We start from the raw sequence: 19,245 nt of genomic DNA on the forward strand, positions 1-19,245 counted from the left end.
AGCTGGAATGATAGGGGGCTTCCGCTCCAGTGGACACCTCTCTTGGCTCTTCCTTTGACAGCCCTTGGTTCCTCTTGTATTCCACTAGGCCCAACTCCATGCTTGTCTCCAGCTAGTAACAGTTGTGGATTCGCTCTGGTATTCTGCAGGGTAAGCGCATAGGATATAACTCCCAGTTCAGGCCATCTCGGAAGTTGTAGACTGCTTGATGGCCTGGATCTCAGATTCCGCCCGCCAGACTTGGATTCTGCCTGCCCGTAGTATCTCTAAACCGGGATCTGAGCTCCCCCAAGAAGGCATTGCTGTCCCTCAACTCAGGAGCCCCTTCACCATGGAGATTCATCACCCATTCTGTGGCCTCTCCCTCCAGATTCGCCACAATGGCATTCATGTACGCCATATCATCGAAATAAGTCAGTCTACATCAATCCAGGTGAGTCCACACTTGGTTCAGGAGGAAAGCCAACTTCTCTGGACTCCCATTGAATGTGCACTTGATCAGCAGGGCCCAGGGTGCCCCAATACCCCTACAGCCATCCCACACCATAAAGGAATGGCCTGGGCTGAGCGCCCATAGCTGCAAGTTGCACTTGAGGCTGGCCGGCAATCCCCTTTGGCTGAGCTGCCCCCCATTGGAACCTGACAGCATCTTGCTCTGGAGCTGGCCCCATTGGGGAGCATTAGTCCCTGGGGGATGGTTTCCCCCAGGGCCACAGCTCCCCCCATTCTTAGCTAGGGTTGAGGCAGTCATATTGTCATATTGGCACAGGCTGGTGAAAACCAATTCTGAATATTCCTGCAGTTTTCACCTAATTAAAAATAAAAGTTTGTCACTTTCTCAAAACAATCAGTCACATGGTCCAATCAGGATACTGTTCATTTGCTAGATGACTCCAGTCCCCTCCCTCCAAGCACCTGCAGGAATGTCCTTGGTTCCCACAAGAAAACATTTGTTTTGGCTACAACACCCTTTCTCAATTCCCCCCTCCTTAGCCGTCTTCTTTGGTGTGTCAGTTCTGACATCCCAAAATGGCCTCTGTCAGGCCAGCTTCAGGGCTGACAGGAGTTGGGAGGATTGCTGAGGGTTAACCAGATCCTGCTCCAGAAACTTGGGCCAATTGCTGCACCATCTCTCCTCCCAGCATCTCCATTCTGATGAACCTCTCTCAGTTGTTCAACCAATGAGCTGCGGCACACTGCCAGGTATCTCCACTCCACTGGTTCTTCCCACTCCATTGCTCTTTCCATCTCAAGCCCTGGGTGAGTGCTACTCCAGGGGAAAGCAGCATGAACTCGGCTTCAGGCGTCTTTGGCACCACACCCTACCACAGCTCTTTGCCGATCTGACAGGGCCCCACAGCTGCCATGGCCTGCTCCTGTGCTGCTGGTTGCTTGGTCTTCTCTGCTCGTCCCTTTGAATGGGTCACCACTGTCTGGGTACCAGAGTTCGCCTGGCCTGATGCCTAGGTCTCTTTTGCCGGGCCAATCCTGAACTTGGCTGCTTTGCTCTCCTTTACATTCCATCCCAGATATTTTCCCCTGGGCCTCCATGGCTCTTTCGGAGGTGACTGAACAGGCTGTGGAAGACCAGGAATCTTTTGTCTTCTTGACTTTTGCAGAGCTGGTCAAACTTCCGACTAATGAACCCAACCACAGCAAACATGATCAAGAGCTTCCAATCTCCGAATGCAAAACCCTACTGAGTACATCATTTTGGTGTTGATGAAGTCAAAACCAGCTCTACCTAATTTCTGCACAAAGCCATAAAATGATAGTATAGATTTTTCCCTAGCATCTTCTTAAGGGGATTTTTTTGATGGAGCAAGTGTCAGGATTGTATGTTGATTCTGAGGCTTCAACAGTTCAGAAGGTTGCTAAAGCAGAGTGGGGGCAAATTAAAACCTTTTTTATGCCTCCCCATTTCTTAAACACTTCATTAATTTTTAAATTGAAGAGAAGTTTCACAGCTACGTATTTGTGTGTACCAAAAATATGAAAACTCTTATGTTCATCAGTTCAACAGTTCATTTAAAGGGAAATTAGAGTCAGGTATTTCAATCCATAGGGTCCTAATGAGATGTGAGTGTGTGTGAGGGGTCTTTCCTTCTTTAAAGCACAAAGATGTGGGTCAATAATAGAGTGATGTGGAAGTGGGTCATGGCTGCAACAGGGCATTTCTTCAGAGGAGATTTGTTTTTTGCAGGGGAGTTGCAAAATAAGAAATAAAAACCTAATTATTGTATTTTTGAGATTATAAGACCGTCCCCTCAAAACAGGGCGAAAATTTGGGTGCGTCTTATACACCTAATGTAGCCCCACCCACCCACCGCCCCCCACCCATCGGACATTTTCTGGCCTCTGCACATCACGTTTTAGACCTGATCAAGGCTGCAGGGATTGCCACAGAACATTGCTGCCTCCATGCCTTGCATTTTCAGCCTCCTGAAGCTCTGTTTCAGACCACTTCAAGGCTGCGGGGATCACCAGAGCACATCGCCACTGCCTGGAACCGCCCAAAAACACGACGTGCAGAGGCTAAAAACATGAGGCACGGAGGCGGCAATGATCTGTGGCAATCCCTGCAGCCTGGAACAGTTGATTGAGGATGGCTGATCCACCCACCAATCAGCTGCTCGTGCTGAATCAGGCTGCTGAAGCTGACCTATTTGCTATTTGCTGCAATGATGTGTCAGAGTTTGCAGTAGCAATCACATCCAGAAAGCACACACAAGTAAATGATTCAGCAGGATTCAATAACTTCTCTTTATATATAATGTAAATAAAGTAAAGTAAATATACAATACCAAAAGCAGATTTTCCAATGTGGTAGTAAATGCAAGCAAAACATAAGCAGAGGAGAGGAGTTTAACTTCAGTTTCAGAGCTGCAGACTAGTTTGCAGCTTTTGTACAGAAGTTAACCTAAGCCACACCCAGGCTTCTTGTTGATATCCTTGTTGCTCACACAGCAAATACTGTTTCAGTTTCCAAACAGCCCTCATTGGCTGACTTACTTGCTATGCCTATTCATTAGCTGACCTTGTTACGATGTCTTTCAAGTCATGCACTCTCTTACACACTGTAGGATGCTAGCCAGATAAATACCGATGGATGCTGTAGGCAGCGGCAGATTTTTTTTTATTTTCCTCCCCAAAAAGAAAGGTGCATCTTATACTCTGGAGTGTCTTATACTCCGAAAAATACAGTAATACTTTAGCTTTGTTCTTCCCCTCCCCACTTTTCCTCCAAGGTCCAGAGGGACAGCCGGGACTTGCTCTGGGCACCCGGCTGAGCATCGATGCTTTGGCCAAGCACACCTCGAATGGCAGCCAGCAGAGCTCCGAGTCCAAGACAGGGCCCCTCTCCAACATTTCCCGGGGCTACCGAGGAAGCACTGCCACGGCCAAAGGAAAGTTGGAAAGCCATTTGTCCCTGAAACAGCAGCAGCAGCAGCAGCAGCAACAGCAGCAGCAACAACAACAGCAGCAGCAGCAACAGCAGCCGGATCAGCCTGGATCCCAGGTGAAAAATCCATCAGGCCCAGTTCCATGAACAGATACTGACTATAATTGGACCAGCAACTCCATTGAGAACTGGCACAGTCATTAAATGAATCTTTGGGAACTTATTGAGCATGACATCCTGTGACTTCTCTGAGGCACTGTTGGGAATGAGCCCTGGTTGCCATATGCCTGAAGCACAATCGAGTGAATGCAGATATGTTGCACCCGTAACAAGTTTGAAGTCTGGTCATAAGTCTCTTTCAGCTCCATTGTAACTTCAAATGGTTGCTGAATGAGTACTCAGTAAGCAAGGCCTGCCTGTATGACAGTTCACTAAGTAGTAGAAATACCTCCAAATACCAGCTCTCAGTTGAAACTTCATCTTCTCCGCCCCCCTCCCCCCCCCCGCAATTTGAAATAGATAGTTAGGTCAGCTGTGCTTAAGGATTAAAGTGCTGGTTGACAGACTGAATGACATCTAAATACCAACAATTACTTTGTAGAAGTTTTCTTTTATTCATCTATCAAGTGATTGGAACATTTCCTGGTTTAGTCTTTTTTCTAAATTCCTTTCTGACTTTTTTGGGACTCCTTACTATGTCTGATATATAATGTCTGCCAGTGAGAGGTACTTTACATTCATTCCATCAGTCCATTGGTGTCCTTGCACACCAACACAATTTTTTTTTGAAAAAAGTCTAGTAAAATCAGCAAGTCTGGTCAACCTTATTCTTTGTGGATGCTTCTTAATTTAGATTTTCTTATTCCAGAATTTAATTTCTCAATTCTACATTTAGATTTGATAGCCAATTATGAAAAGGCTTAATTTTTTTAGTCTTTAAAATTTAAATGTGTCTTTAAATTTATGATTTCAAATCCCCTGGGATTGCAGTTTCTAACCTGATTCCTGCCATCCTATTTTCAAATGCTTTCATTGATTTTTAGCCTTTACACTTCTACTTTCTCCTTTTTTCATTTCTAAAAGCAGTAAAACAATTGGTTAACAGTTTTAATCGTTTTCCCCTCCAAATCCTATAATTAATTTGGAAAAGGATATGTTTAATATGCTTAATATCTTCTACATTTGAAGTACATTACAACACTGCTTCATCTGTGTCCCCACTTCCGCATTCCTTTCTTTGAGGGCCTTTCTGAAATATTGTTCTTCTATAACCAAAAGAGAAAAAGTAATAAATCATTAAGATAGCATCTTGTAATATATGGCAAAACAGATACTATGGCAAAGTAAAATGTTTAGTTGTTAACTACAAAAAGTGAATTTCCACACTTTTTAACGTTAGTTCCTAACTGGTCTGTTAATTTTCCAACTGCCTTCCCAGGTACCCTCCAGCCCTATTCCCAGCGCCCCCCTCCAGCGACGCCTGAGTGTCAGTGCCAGTGGAATTGGGGATTATGGTCTGATGAGTTGCGTGCTTCCAGATGAGCTTTTGGTGGAGATTCTTTCAGAGAGGATGCAGGTAATTGCAGCCGGAAGGAGAAACCAAGGGGAGTGTCAGGCACGATAACTCATAGAAATATTTGTAAATTACCAAGTGAACATTTCCAGTTTATTTAGACATATGGATGCAGCTTTATTTATTATAAAAATATTTCCTATTTCATTGCTTTGCTTTACTTAGAGGATAGTTGAATGTCTATGGATATTCTCAATCATCTAGGTCAGTGGTCCCCAACCTTTTTATCGCCGCGGACCAGTCAGCCTTTGATAATTTTACCGTGGCCCGCTGAGCACGCGCAGGGGTGGGGGGGGGGCGTTGTTTTAAATCCACCTTCCCAATTCAACACCTGAATCATATCCCACCTTCCATTTTGTATGTAGATTTTAAGGAATAAACAGCTGAATTAATCAAGGTCAAAGATAAAAAGAGCAAGGGCAAAATTAAATAAGCCAGAGGATAGCAATGTAAAAAGAATTCAGTATTAAGGAGAGAAAGGAGAAGAAAAAGCCTCGCTTCTGCTGAGGTCAGGGAAATGTTTGATACTGATCTGGCTGGGTAAGAGTCCAAGAGTCCATATCGCCAATAACTATGCGTGGGGGGAAAGGAAATGTGTTTTGTGAGGAAGAGAAAGAGCGCGCTTCACCGATGCCCGTTGCCGAAATTTTGGATCTCCCCTCAAAAGACCCCCCCCCGCCCTCGGCTGCCCGACGTTCTCTCTCTCTCTCTCTCTCTCTACCTCTCTCTCTCTCTCTACCTCTCTCTCTCTCTCTCTACCTCTCTCTCTCTCTCTCTACCTCTCTCTACCTCTCTCTCTCTCTACCTCTCTCTCTCTCTCTCTCTCTACCTCTCTCTCTCTCTACCTCTCTCTACCTCTCTCTACCTCTCTCTCTCTACCTCTCTCTCTCTACCTCTCTCTCTACCTCTCTCTCTCTCTCTCTCTACCTCTCTCTCTCTCTCTCTCTACCTCTCTCTCTCTCTACCTCTCTCTCTCTCTCTCTCTACCTCTCTCTCTCTCTCTCTCTCTCTCTCTCTACCTCTCTCTCTCTCTCTCTCTCTACCTCTCTCTCTCTCTCTCTACCTCTCTCTCTCTCTCTCTCTCTACCTCTCTCTCTCTCTCTACCTCTCTCTCTACCTCTCTCTCTCTCTCTCTCTACCTCTCTCTCTCTCTCTCTCTCTACCTCTCTCTCTCTCTCTCTCTCTACCTCTCTCTCTCTCTCTCTCTCTCTACCTCTCTCTCTCTCTCTCTCTACCTCTCTCTCTCTACCTCTCTCTACCTCTCCCGCCTCTCCCGCCGTTCCTTCTCACAAGCCAAGGCCGGGCGGGGAAGCGCCGTCTCCGTCCCGGGCACGCCGCCCCTCCCTGGGCAACTCGGAGACGACTGAGCCGAGGAGGACAGCGAGAAAAAGAAGAGAGCGGCCAGCAACGACCGCCGGGGAAGCCGCCAGGGCCTCCAAGGGCTCCGCTTCCAGCTCATAGTCCGCCCCCTCCTCGCCTCGCTTCCAGGCGAGCCGACTGAGGCGAGAAAGGAGAAAGAGGCGGAGGCATTCACTGAGGGGACGGCTGACTCGGGGAGGTGGTGGTGTAGTAGCGGGGGATTCTTCCTCCTCGTCTCACTTGCTCCTGTGCTTCTGCGCAGCTCCCCCCCTCCGGCGACGGCGCTGCATGAGTGAAGAGTCGGCCGTTGCATGGCCCCCGGCCGCTGCGCGGCCCGGTGCCAGGTACTCCACGGCCCGGCACCGGTCCGCGGACCGGGGGTTGGGGACCACTGATCTAGGTCATGGTTGTCCAAAAGATGCTTTTTTAAGAAGCAACTGGATTTTCTGTCATTTTTTTGAAGACATTTTGCTTCTCATCCAAGAAGCTTCTTCAGCTCTGAATAGATGGTGGGGAATGGAAGGATTTATACTCTTTGCAGACAGCTGTCATTTGTATTCTTTAACAAGTCATTAAGGTCATCATAAGGTTTATCTGTGTCATCAGGGTCACCTGAGTGATGCAAATGGGTGGGAGGCCTTCTTGGAAATGTCGAAAGGTCTGTGTTGTAGGTTGGAGATAGATGATGTCACATCCCTCCCCCTCTGTTGAGAGACCGCAGTTCTAGTTTGACATAGATGGCCTCTTTGACCCCTCTTTCAAACCAAAGGTTCTCTCTGTCCAAAATGTGGACTTTGCTGTCTTCAAAAGAGTGGCCTTTGTCTTTTAAAGGCAGAGGGACTGCTGAATCTAGTCCAGATGGGTTTGTTCTCCTTTGTTGTGTCATGCGTTTTTTTTATATATAAATTTTATTTTGCTTGTACAAACTTTACATCTTTGCAACACATTACATTTTTTTACCTATCTGTTGTGTCTGTTTTATCTCTACCAATACATTGTGAAGCTGACCTAATTAATTTACAAGCCTTGAGACAAAGTTCAAAAAAACCCCATTCATTTATTAGGACTAGCATTAGGACTTCTGTGGAGCTGAAACTAAATCCCACTTAATGGCGTCTGAACTTTACCCCTGTGTCCCCTCCTCTCTGCCTGACATCATCAATCACATTCGCCAACAGGACATTGCAGCAGGGTTCTGGACATGTACATTCACCATATCCCAGTTACAAGTATATGAGACTTTACTCTAGCCAGAAGTATACATGGAATTTTCCTCCCTTCTAAAGTTGTTAGTAGTCATGGAAATGCTTTAGACATTGACATCTGGCTCCCCTCACTTCCTGAAAGCGACCTGTGTAAAACAAAGCAATTTGAGTACAAAGGTATAACTGAGGGTTGTGTCCCTCCCCCAGGCTTGCTTGGATTTTCTACATGGAATTTTGCTATAAGGCGATCAGCCTGGATATTTCAACCTAAGATGCCTCTGATAAGGGATAGCCCTTCCACTTGATTAAGTATTGGAGTTGTTTCCTGTGCCACCTTGAATCCAGGATTCATTGAACTTCATAATGGGTTTGGCCCCCTATGACCATAGGGCCTGGGGGCTCCCGGGGTAATGGTCTCAGATTGGATGCAATCACAGGTTTTAAGAGGCTACTATGAAATGCTGGGTGTATCCTCCCCAACAATCGAGGCAGTTTCAATTGCACTGTGACTGGGTTGATGATCTATGGGGAATGGTCCCATAAACACCAGCCCCAGTTTCTTGCTAGGCAGTTTTAATCTCAAATATTTTGTGGAGAGGTAAACCTTCTCTCCCACCCGGAATGGCCATTGGGGAGCCCGCTGTTTATCTGCCTGTTTCTTATAGGTTTGTGCTGCTTTAGTCTGTGCCTTTTTGACATTTTCCCAGGTCGCTTTCAGCATCGACATCCAATCAGCCAAGTTGACTGAGGAGGGGGGATCCTTTAGATACTCAGGCATTGGGATGAAGTCCATACCGCTCACTATTTTGAATAGCATGAGTGTCAAGGCGGGCTCCCTCAGTAACCAAGAAAGAAACCACTCAACTCTATTTTGCAGAATTAAGAGTACTTTTACTGGTCATGAGTAGATAGCAGCTAAGCAAAGCAAGATCTAAGGCATTGAGAAGGAATTGAGCTTTGGAGGCGAGCCGAGGGAGCTGAGGCAGCGTGAACTTCTCCTGGTCCTGGGGGTGGCAGTGGACTGCTGAATTTTACTCTCCAAGGCTGCCACCTCCGAAAGACGCCGGCATCGTGGATTCCGCTGACGCCGCCCAACACCGCGGCCCAGCTGGTCCGTGAAACCCGACCTCCCGCTGGCAAAAACCCCCGTAGAGAGAAGGAATTGAGCTTTGGCGGCGAGCCGAGGGAATTGAAATAGTGTGAACATCTCCCGGTCCTGGGGGTGGCAGTGGACCGCTGAGTTTTTACTCCCCAAGGCTGCCACCTCCGAAAGACGCTGGCATCGTGGATTCCGCTGAGCCGCCCAACACCGCAGCCCAGCTGGTCTGTGAAATCCGACCTCCCCTTGCATTTACTATCTGGCTGCCGCGGCTGTGATCGCCGCTGTGCCGCTTGCCTGCTGATGTTGGTTCGGGAGGAAGCCTGATTAACTTTCCGGTTGCTGAGGCCCCTTGAGAACGCCTGGACCCAGCTGCTGAAGGGGGTATTTACCCCCCCCTCTTTCCATCTGGGATGAGTTTTTCTTTTTGTTAAACTTTGGTTTTAATTACTAAGAGGTTGCTGCTGTTTGCGCATGCGCGGGACTCGGATGGCTGCCTGGCTTTCTGTTCCTCAGAAGCCAGTGCTAAAGTCTAAAGATATCTAGAGCCTCCGGAGTCCATTCGTACTACCAACGGAGCCCCCTGGAAGGATTTGGTCCCGGGATTTTTACAAGGCTCAGCATTCCACCGGAATATTGGGAACAACAGATGATGGCAGCAGTAGGGACAAGGTTTGGGTATCAAGAAAACCATCGCTTTCCTCCCCTTCACCCTGAGCAGCTGGGGCCAGCTTCAGATCTTGGCCCACCGGACTATGGACATTATATAACTCTAGGAAATAGATTTTCTCCTATGTGGTCCGCTGACTTTCTTTGGGACTTTAAAGGGAATAAGACTGAACAATCTTTGCTTATAAACATCAGGCATTTTTGCCTTCCCTTTATTACACACGATTGCCTTGTATACTATCGAACTTTGACCTTCCGGCTGTGGACTTTTCTTTGGGGCATAGCAGAAGGAGAAGAGTGGAGCCCCCCATTAGGGTGTGACCCCCCCCCTCAGGAGAGGGTGGATTATTACGTTGGACTATTACGAACTTAATACTATCTTGAACCTGCGCAACCCTATCATTTTCTAATTTTAACTGGTATGTTGAGTGCATGGGATTGTCTGGTTGTATGAATGATCTCACTTTTATTTTTATTTAGCTGTATTTGTGTTTTAATTCTATCAGTGAGGACTGCTTGTGTGAGAGTTTGAGTATGAATGATTCGGAGGACCTGGCGGGGCAAGCGGGGGCCATTGGGGTGGTTGGGGGAATTATGCCCACGGGAGAGAGTCGGAGCATTGCGGTCATAACAGGGAGAGGCAGATATGGCGGGGACTTTAGGGCTGGCCATTATAGGGGAAGGAGGGTTCGCTATATTGCAGAGATCCCTCCTTCCGGCCCTATGAGTCCCACTCCAAGGTCAGATGGCGTGAGCGATCAGGACCCTGGTCTCAGGCTGCTGTCGCTAAATGCCAGGTCTGTTATCCATAAGGCTCCCCTCGTCCGGGACTTGATTGTAGACGAGGGGGCAGACCTGGCATGTATTACTGAAACATGGCTGGGCACGGAGGGAGGAGTCCCCCTCGTAGAGCTGTGCCCAGACGGGTTTCAGGTGCTTCATCAGCCGAGAGCCCAGGGAAGGGGTGGCGGTGTGGCTATTGTAGTCCGGGAGTCTTTAGCTCCTCGTAGGATCCCTGCTCCGGAGCTTGTCGGGTGTGAGTCCCTGCTAGTGAAGTTGGACCTCAAGGGTCAAGTGGGTTTGCTGCTAACGTACCTGCCTCCCAACTGCGTTGCAGCGGCCCTCCCTGCGCTCCTCGAGTCAATAGCCGAGCTAGCAATTGAGTTCCCTAGACTAATGGTTCTGGGGGACTTCAATTTGCCTTCGCTCGGTGAACACTCTGATGGAGCGCAGGAGTTCATGGCCTCCATGACAGCCATGGGCCTGACCCAGGTAATTCGAGGCCCTACCCACTTGGCGGGACATACACTCGACCTCGTATTCCTCTCGGAGCAGTGGAGTTATGATCTTGGTCTGAGGGGAAATGAGATCATTCCCCTGTCGTGGTCAGACCACTACCTACTGAGGCTAGACTTCCGGAGGCCAAACCCCCACCGTAGGGAGGAGGAACCGACCAGGTGGTTCCGCCCCAGGCGACTGATGGACCCTGTTAGGTTCCAGACGGAGCTTGGGGTCATTCCAGATGCTCTCGCCCACAGTTCGGCGGAGACTATTGCTGCGGCCTGGCACTCGGCGGCATCAGAGTCTCTAGACCGAATTGCGCCACTACGGCCCCTCCGGGTCAGCGGCTCGCGGAGACCCCCTTGGTTCACCGAGGAGCTCCGCGAGATAAAGCGCCGGAGGAGACGCCTAGAGCACCGGTGGAGATCCGACAGATCCGTATCGAACCGAGCACTGTTGACAGCTTGCACCAAGGAGTATATTTGGGCATTGAGAACCGCCAAAAGATCACACATTGCCTCCTTGGTAGCGTCCGCCGAGTCTCGCCCAGCCGCCCTGTTCAGGATAACCCGCTCCCTCCTAAATAGGAGGGAGACGGGGAACCCCCTGCAGGGTAAGGCTGAGGAATATAGTCAGTTCTTGGCGGACAAAATTGCTCGGTTTCGATCGGAACTGGACTCCACCCCTGCAGATCCAGCCGGGACACAGGGGAATAACTTGGTAGACCATCTCTGGGTTGAGTTTCAGGATGTTGCCTCCGGGGATGTGGACAAGGCTATGCGAGCTGTGAGTTCCTCCACCTGCATACTGGACCCGTGTCCCTCTTGGCTGACTGCCAACAGCAGAGAGGTGACACGAGGCTGGATCCAGGCGGTTGTTACCGCCTCTCTTCGGGAGGGACACCTCCCCACCGCGCTTAAGGCGGCGGTGGTGAGGCCCCTCCTGAAGAAACCGTCCTTGGATCCAGCAGTTCTTAACAACTATCGTCCAGTCTCCAACCTCCCCTTTCTGGGGAAGGTTGTTGAGAAGGTGGTGGCCTTACAGCTTCAGCGTACCTTGGAGGAAGCTAACTACCTTGACCCCTTCCAGTCTGGCTTCAGGCCCGGTTACAGCACTGAAACCGCTTTGGTCGCATTGACCGATGATCTCTGGAGAGCCAGAGATGGAGGCTACGCGTCCATCCTGGTTCTCCTCGACCTCTCAGCGGCTTTCGATACCATCGACCATGGTATCCTTCTGCGACGACTGCGGGAGGTGGGGGTGGGCGGCACTGTTTTACAGTGGTTCTCCTCCTACCTCTCGGACAGGTCGCAGTCGGTGTTGGTGGGGAGGGAGAGATCGTCCCCGAGGCCCCTAACCTATGGGGTGCCGCAGGGTTCGGTTCTGTCCCCCCTGCTATTTAACATATACATGAAACCGCTGGGCGAGATCATTCGAAGGCACGGGATAAAATACCACCAGTATGCGGACGATACTCAGTTGTATCTGTCCGCCCCGTGCCAACTCAATGAAGCGGTGGACGTGATGAACCGGGGACTTGAGGCTGTTAAAGACTGGATGAGAGCTAACAAACTGGTACTCAACCCGGAAAAGACCGAGTGGCTGTTGTGTTTTCCTCCCAAAAATTTGGCTAACGTTCCACCAATCAGGCTGGGGGGGCAAAATTTATTCCCCTCAGATAGGGTCCGCAACTTGGGAGTCCTCCTGGATCCACAGCTGAGTTTTGACCACCATTTGTCGGCTGTGACCAGGGGGGCATTTGCCCAGGTTCGCCTGGTGCGCCAGTTGCGGCCCTACCTGAACCGGGAGGCTCTCACAACAGTCACTCGAGCCCTTGTGATCTCTAGGCTGGAATACTGCAATGTGCTCTACATGGGGCTGCCCTTGAAGAGCATCCGGCGACTTCAGCTAGTCCAGAACGCGGCCGCGCGAGTGATCATGGGCGCACCACGGTTCGCCCATATAACACCAATCCTCCGTGAGCTGCGCTGGCTACCTGTTGATCGTCGGGTGCACTTCAAGGTCTTACTTACCACCTATAAAGCGCTCCATGGTAGTGGATCTGACTATTTGAGAGACCGCCTCCTGCCAATTACCTCCCTGCGTCCCATCAGATCGCACAGAGTAGGCCTCCTCCGAATTCCATCCACCAGTCAGTGCCGACTGGCGACTACGCGGAGGAGAGCCTTCTCAGTTGCTGCTCCGACATTATGGAACAACCTCCCCGTGGAGATCCGTACCCTCACCACAGTCCAGGCCTTCCGCACAGCCCTTAAGAACTGGCTATCCCGTCAGGCCTGGGGATAGGATTACTCTCACCCCGCCCGAATGTTGACTGAATGTTGTGTTTTTATGATCAATTTTTTTTTTTTTTTTTAATCACGATTCTTTTCTTTTTAAGTCTTGTCTTGCACTCCCTTCCCTTTACTGTTGTAAGCCGCCCTGAGTCCCCTCAGGGAAAAGGGCGGCATATAAATTTCCAATAAAATAAAATAAAATAAAAATAAAAGGCAAAAGCGCCTGTAATCATAGATATCAATATGTGACCCAACCCTCTCCCCCTGGTAATCCCATCCCATAGTCCAATCCACACATCCCACAGATGTCATGTGGAAGACATCTTCAAAAAGCATCATCAGGTTGGCATGCCGGACAGTTGGCCTTGACGGCAAATTCTCTATCTGCAGCATGCGCAGTAGATGGTGAGAACAACTCCCTTTTTACAGTCACTCTTGTACTGATACTTCCCCACCCAAATACCATGTCCCTCCTCCCCGTTTCAATGGCAGATGAAAGCAAGCAGCAAAACAGAGGCTGACATCGAGTCTTGTGCTACTGTGAACAGCATTATTATATGCAACCTCAGTAAAAGATAAAATGTCTGCCCAATTGGACTGCTGATAGTTCACGTAGCACCTCAGGTACTACTCCACCATGGCATTCAGTCTCTCTGCTGCCCCATTGGTGCTAGGATGAAAAGCTGAACTAAGACCCTGAGATGATCAAATGGACCGCAGGAACTCCCTCTAGAACTTAGCCGTGAACTGGACCCCTCTGTCTGAGATAATGCTTCGAGGTACTCCATGCAGCTGGTAAATATGCTTCAGGAACAGTTTAGCCAGCTTGTGAGCCGAGGGTAGTCCGCTACAGGGTATGTTTGGAGAACACGTCTATTACAGTCCAAATCACCGTGTTTCCCCTACTTTTCGGCAACTCTACTATAAAGTCCATTGCGATCTCCCCCCACAGCTTCGTTGGCTCTGCTACTGTTTGCAGTAGTCCAGGGGTTTTTCCTGGTCATCTCTTCATTGTGGCACAGATGGTGCAACTTTTCACATAACTATCTACATCTTTCTTCATGCCAGACCACCAGAATTGCCTCCTGGCTAAGTGTAAAGTCTTTGGCAACCCAAAGTGGCCTGCCAGTTTGGCATCATGACTCCTCTGGAGAATTAGGGTACGTAGGGATTCTGGGACGTAGAGTTTCACCCCCTTCCATGCAAGGTCATCTCTTTTTGTCAAGATGTGTTGGTTGTTTCAGAACCAGGGGTCTGCTAGCAGTTCGGTTTTGAACCTTGTGGTTAAGTCATTTGCGAGTTGGTCTTGCCGGTCACGGCATTGCCATCTGGTGGTCACTTGGGCAGCGGTTTGGGTAGAGGGAATGATGGGGTCCACTATGTGCACCTGTTTGCATTTGTACTGAGGCATGTGGGAGAGGGCGTCAGAACTAGAAAGTTCCTTCCCCCCTTGAATGTGCTTTAAAACAAAATCAAAATGATTGAAGTATTGAGCCCATCGGACTTGTTTAGGTGATAGCTTCCGTGGGGTCCTAAGTGCCTCTAGATTTTTGTGGTTGGTCTAGACTTCGAACGATTTCTGCCCCTCTTCCAACAGGCGTCTCCATCTCACTGCGAAAGCCTCTTTTCCCCACGCGGGCCATCATCTCTCTGTGTCTGTGAGTTTGCGGGAGATGTAGACACAGGCTTGTAAGTTGGCTATTTCTTTGGAGTAGCATTGCTCCCACTGCCATGTCGTTGGTGTCTGCCTGGATCATGAACGGTTGCTCAGAGCCAGGATGCTTTAGCACCGGCTTCTTTGCAAACATTTCTTTTAGTGTTTCGAATGCCTCTTGGCAGATTTTGATGGCACAGTGGGGAGACAGAACATCACACTTGGCCTCGCTGAATACTTCTGTGAGGTCCTGATATTCCATTGGAATCAGTTCGGCCTCTGGAGTTTTGTCGGATTTGGTTGCCAGTTATTCTTGTGGGCTCTTTTGGGTGGTTTCCAGCGCCAGTGGTGTTTCTGTCGGAGGGGTTGGGAGGGGCTGATATCCTAAGTCTGTGGGTACCGCCTTGCCACCGGATGGTTGGTCTCCATTTGTCTAGCCAGGAAAGTCCCAGTATGACTCTGTCTGTTATTTTGGGGGCTATTATGAATCAAATTACTTCCCAGTGATCCGCTAGTTCTAGCCTCACTGGTTCAGTTATGTGGGTGGCATAGGCTCCTTCCATTAGAGACCTATTGACCTGCTCGAACCGGATCGGGTGGGCCAGTCTTTTTGCTCTGATCCCCAGTTTCAGGACTGTGGTTAGGTTGATCAAATACCTTGTGAAGCCTGAGTCTATTAGGGCTTGAATATCCCCCTAGTTTCCTGTTTTTGGGGCTGTGAGGTGTATTGGAAAAAGGAAAGGGTGAATTGATTCACTCACCATTGGGTCATTTTCTCCCTCATCCTCGCTGTCATATGATTCGGGCAATTGATTGTCATTGCTTGGGGTTCCACCACTTTCACCTGAGGGAGAAGGGGCCTCTGCAGCCTGGAGGGCTTTCCCAGACATATTGGTGGTCCATTTGGGCCCTCGTTCTGGTCGTGCCCTGGGCGGTGGGTCTGGCCTTGGTTTTGGGGATGGGGCTTGGGCATGCAGCTACCATGTGGCCCATACTCCCGCATCTGTAGCATTTCAGCGGACTTCGAGGGAGGGCTGATCTCAGGGCCTGCTTTGGTGCTGTGGTTCCCCACCGGCTGGGTGGTTTCAGGTCAGGTTGACCCCTCTCTTATGTGTCCGGTTGCTTTGTCATGTCGTTGGCACACAGCCCGCTGTCGACTTTTGTTGCTACTTGGAACCACTCAGAGAGTTGATTTGGGATGTCAAGGTGGCGCAGTGGTTAAATGCAGCACTGCAGGCTACTGCTAGATCAGCAGGTCAGCGGTTCAAATCTCACCGGCTCAGGGTTGACTCAGCCTTCCATCCTTCCGAGGTGGGTAAAATGAGGACCCAGATTGTTGGGGGCAATATGCTGACTCTCTGTAAACCGCTTAGAGAGGCCTGAAAGGCCTATGAAGCGGTATATAAGTCTACTGCTATTGCTATATTGTTATGTCACAGTATGCAGTTACCTGGGCAATTTGCTTGTCCAGGCTTGTTCTGAAAAAAATGCACCAATAGCCGCTCTGGTAAAGGTGGTAGTCTTCCTCTGACACTCCTAAATTCACAGATGTGCTTTTTGACGGGGCGGCCCGTCTGTTTTAGATTGCTGAGTTCCTCTTTCTCAAATGGATTTTCCCAAGTGTGGCATGCCTGAAATTCAAAAAGTAAACTATGGCTTCCAGGCCTGACAGAAGACAAGTGTGATCTATAATGAGAATAATGCAGGGGGTTAACATAAAAAAACTAACCACCTCTTCACCCCTTTGGCTTATCTGGAAATTTGTCATGGAATTGCTTAACTAATATGTCAGCTTTCACATTCCAACTCTTTATCCATGTAGCCTTAGACAAAGGGTATCTCTTCAAATGCACTAAATATTGTAAACGACCCCTATACAATCTGGAGTCTAGTATTTTTTTCACTTTGTAATGAGTCTCTCCTTGTATTACTATAGGGGTGGTTGGGTCTGAGGTCTAGACCCAATCGCAGGTTTCAGCAAGTTACAATGGAAAACGGGGTGTATTTTCCCTAGAATTCTGGGAAGGCTGAGCTGAACTGTCACTGGGTTAATTACTTTAACTATTGGGACAGGACCCAAAAACTTAGGTCCTAATTTCTTGCTGGCATCCTCAACCATATGTATTTGGTCGATAGAAAAACTTTTACCTCCCACACGGAAGGGGGGTTGAAACGAGTGATGCTTGTCTGCCTGTTTTTTATATTCCTCCGCTGCATCTGCCAGGGATTTCTTGGTATTCTCCCACCCGTTTTTGAGAGAGTCCATCCATTCAGTCAAAGACATTAAGGAGGGGGGCTCTCTGGACAATTCATGCATAGGGACAAATTCCATGCTACTGGTTACTTGCAAGGGTGTTAATCCAATGCTGCTGTGAACAGCATTGTTATACGCCACGTCGGCAAACAGTAGCAGGTCTGACCAATTGTTCAGTTGGAAATCCACATAACAATGGATGTATTTTTCGATCGTTGTGTTTACACATTTTGCTGCTCAGTTCGTGCTCGGATGGAAAGCTGAGTGAGTCTTTGCGTGGACCCAATGGACTTCAGGAAATGCCTTCAGAACTGGGTGGTGAACTGGACTCCTCTGTCACAGATGATTCTCTGGGGTACTCCATGCAGGCGGTAGATATGCTTGACGAACAGCTTCACTAGCTTCTTCGCTGATGGCAATTTGAATTTGAATTGAATTTGAATTTATTGGTCTTGTATGCCGCCCACTCCCGAAGGACTCCGGGCGGCTTACAATAAACGAAGGAAGGGGATAAATAGACAAATAGACAAACAACAATTTAAAATACACAACATTCATAGTTCCCGTGGGGCTGGCTATTTCAACAGTCCCTCAGCCTGCCAAAGCAGCCAGTTCTTCGTGGCTTTGCAGAAGGCCGGGAGAGTAGTAAGGGTCCGGATCTCCATGGGGAGCTCGTTCCAGAGGGCTGGAGCTGCAACAGAGAAGGCTCTCCCCTGGGGAGTCACCAGCTGACATTGGCTGGCAGATGGGATCCGGAGGAGGCCTAGTCTGTGCGATCTGATCGGTCTATGGGAGGTAATTGGCAGGAGGTGGTCTCTCAGGTACCCAGGACCGATGCCATGTAGGGCTTTATAAGTAACGACTAGCACCTTGAATCGAGTCCGGAGACTAATGGGTAGCCAGTGCAGCTCACGGAGGATAGGTGTAACGTGGGTGTACCTGGGTGCAGTCACGATCGCTCGTGCGGCTGCGTTCTGGACTAGTCTTCGAACACTCTTCAAGGGCAGCCCCATGTAGAGCGCGTTACAGTAATCCAGACTTGAGGTCACAAGGGTGTGAGTGACTGTTTGAAGGGCCTCCCGATCCAGGTAGGGTCACAATTGGTGCACCAGGCGAACCTGGGCAAAGGTCCCCCTGGTCACAGCTGACAAATGGTGTTCTAAAGTCAGCTGGGGATCCAGGAGGACTCCCAAATTGCGAACCCTCTCTGAGGGGGGTATAATTTCACCCCCCATCCTGAGAGATGGAATACTTGGCCAATCTTTGGGAGGGAACATCAGTAGCCACTCGGTCTTGTCTGGATTGAGTGCCAACTTGTTTACTCCCATCCAGACCCTAACAGCCTCCAGGCACTGGCACATCACTTCTACTGCTTCGCTGAGTTGGCACGGGGCGGACAGATACAACTGCGTATCGTCCGCGTATTGGTGGTATTTGATTCCGTGCCGGCGTATGATCTCACCCAGCGGCTTCATGTAGATGTTAAATAGGACCAAATCCTGTGGCACCTCATAGTTGAGGGGCCTTGGGGTCGACCTCTGCCCTCCGACCAACACTGATTGCGACCTGTCCGAGTGGTAGGAGGAGAACCACTGAAGGACGGTGCCTCCCACTCCCACCTCTCGCAACCGCCACAGAAGGATACCATGGTCGATGGTATCGAAGGCCGCTGAGAGGTCAAGGAGCACAAGGATAGAGGGGTGACCCCTATCCCTGGCTCGCCAGAGATCATCAATCAGCGTGACCAAAGCAGTTTCCATGCTGTAACCAGGCCTGAAGCCCGACTGAAAGGGATCCAGATAATCGGTTTCATCCAAGGACCATCGGAGTTGAGAGGCCACCACTTTCTCAACAACCTTCCCAACAAAGGGAAGGTTGGAGACTGGATGATAGTTGCTCAAAATGGCTGGGTCCAGAGATGGTTTCTTCTGGAGGGGTCTCACCACCGCATCCTTTAGGAGGAGCGGGAAAATTCCCTCCCGGAGAGAGGTGTTAACTATCGTCCGGATCCAGCCGCGTGTCACCTCCCTGCTGGTCGAGACCAGCCAGGAGGGGCATGGGTCCAGTATACAAGTGGAGGCACTCACCGCCCCCATGGCCTTGTCTACTTCCTCAGGAGAGACAAGTTGAAACTCAATCCATAAAGTATGCTCAAGACCTTCCCCTGGTACCTCGGTTGGTACTGTGCAATTGAAGTCCAGCTCTGTCCGAATCCGAGCGACTTTATCCGTTAAATACTGAACAAATTCCTCAGCTCTACCTTGTAAAGGGTCATCCGCATCCCTCCCTTTCAAGAGGGAGCAGGTTATTCTAAACAAGGCGGCTGGGCGCGATTCAGCGGATGCAATAAGGGCAGCAAAATGCGAACATTTCGCCGCCCGTATTGCCACGAGATAGGCTCTGATAAAGGCTCTCATCAGTGCTCGGTCTGACTCAGATTTACTGGCCCTC

At 49.4% G+C, this 19,245-nt stretch overlaps 1 protein-coding gene across 4 annotated transcripts in view; it reads left to right on the plus strand.

The window, feature by feature from the left end:
- Nucleotides 1–19,245, plus strand: part of HYDIN (HYDIN axonemal central pair apparatus protein) — a 264,762-nt gene that overhangs the window by 155,063 nt on the left and 90,454 nt on the right. For all 4 annotated transcript variants that reach the window (XR_015698493.1, XR_015698492.1, XM_087729550.1 and 1 more), the window contains exons 40-41: nt 3,249–3,520; nt 4,842–4,979. Coding sequence is in view for 2 of the 4 variants with exons in the window: in XM_087729550.1 (XP_087585676.1) it covers nt 3,249–3,520; nt 4,842–4,979 (410 nt within the window). In the remaining 2 variants the exon portion in view is untranslated. The remainder of the gene's footprint in view (nt 1–3,248; nt 3,521–4,841; nt 4,980–19,245) is intronic.

The sequence above is a fragment of the Thamnophis sirtalis genome, unplaced genomic scaffold (assembly GCF_051295495.1).
Source record: "Thamnophis sirtalis isolate CommonGarterSnake01/CBP01778 unplaced genomic scaffold, rThaSir2_p1.2 scaffold_14, whole genome shotgun sequence".
In the NCBI taxonomy this organism is placed as follows: domain Eukaryota; kingdom Metazoa; phylum Chordata; class Lepidosauria; order Squamata; family Natricidae; genus Thamnophis; species Thamnophis sirtalis.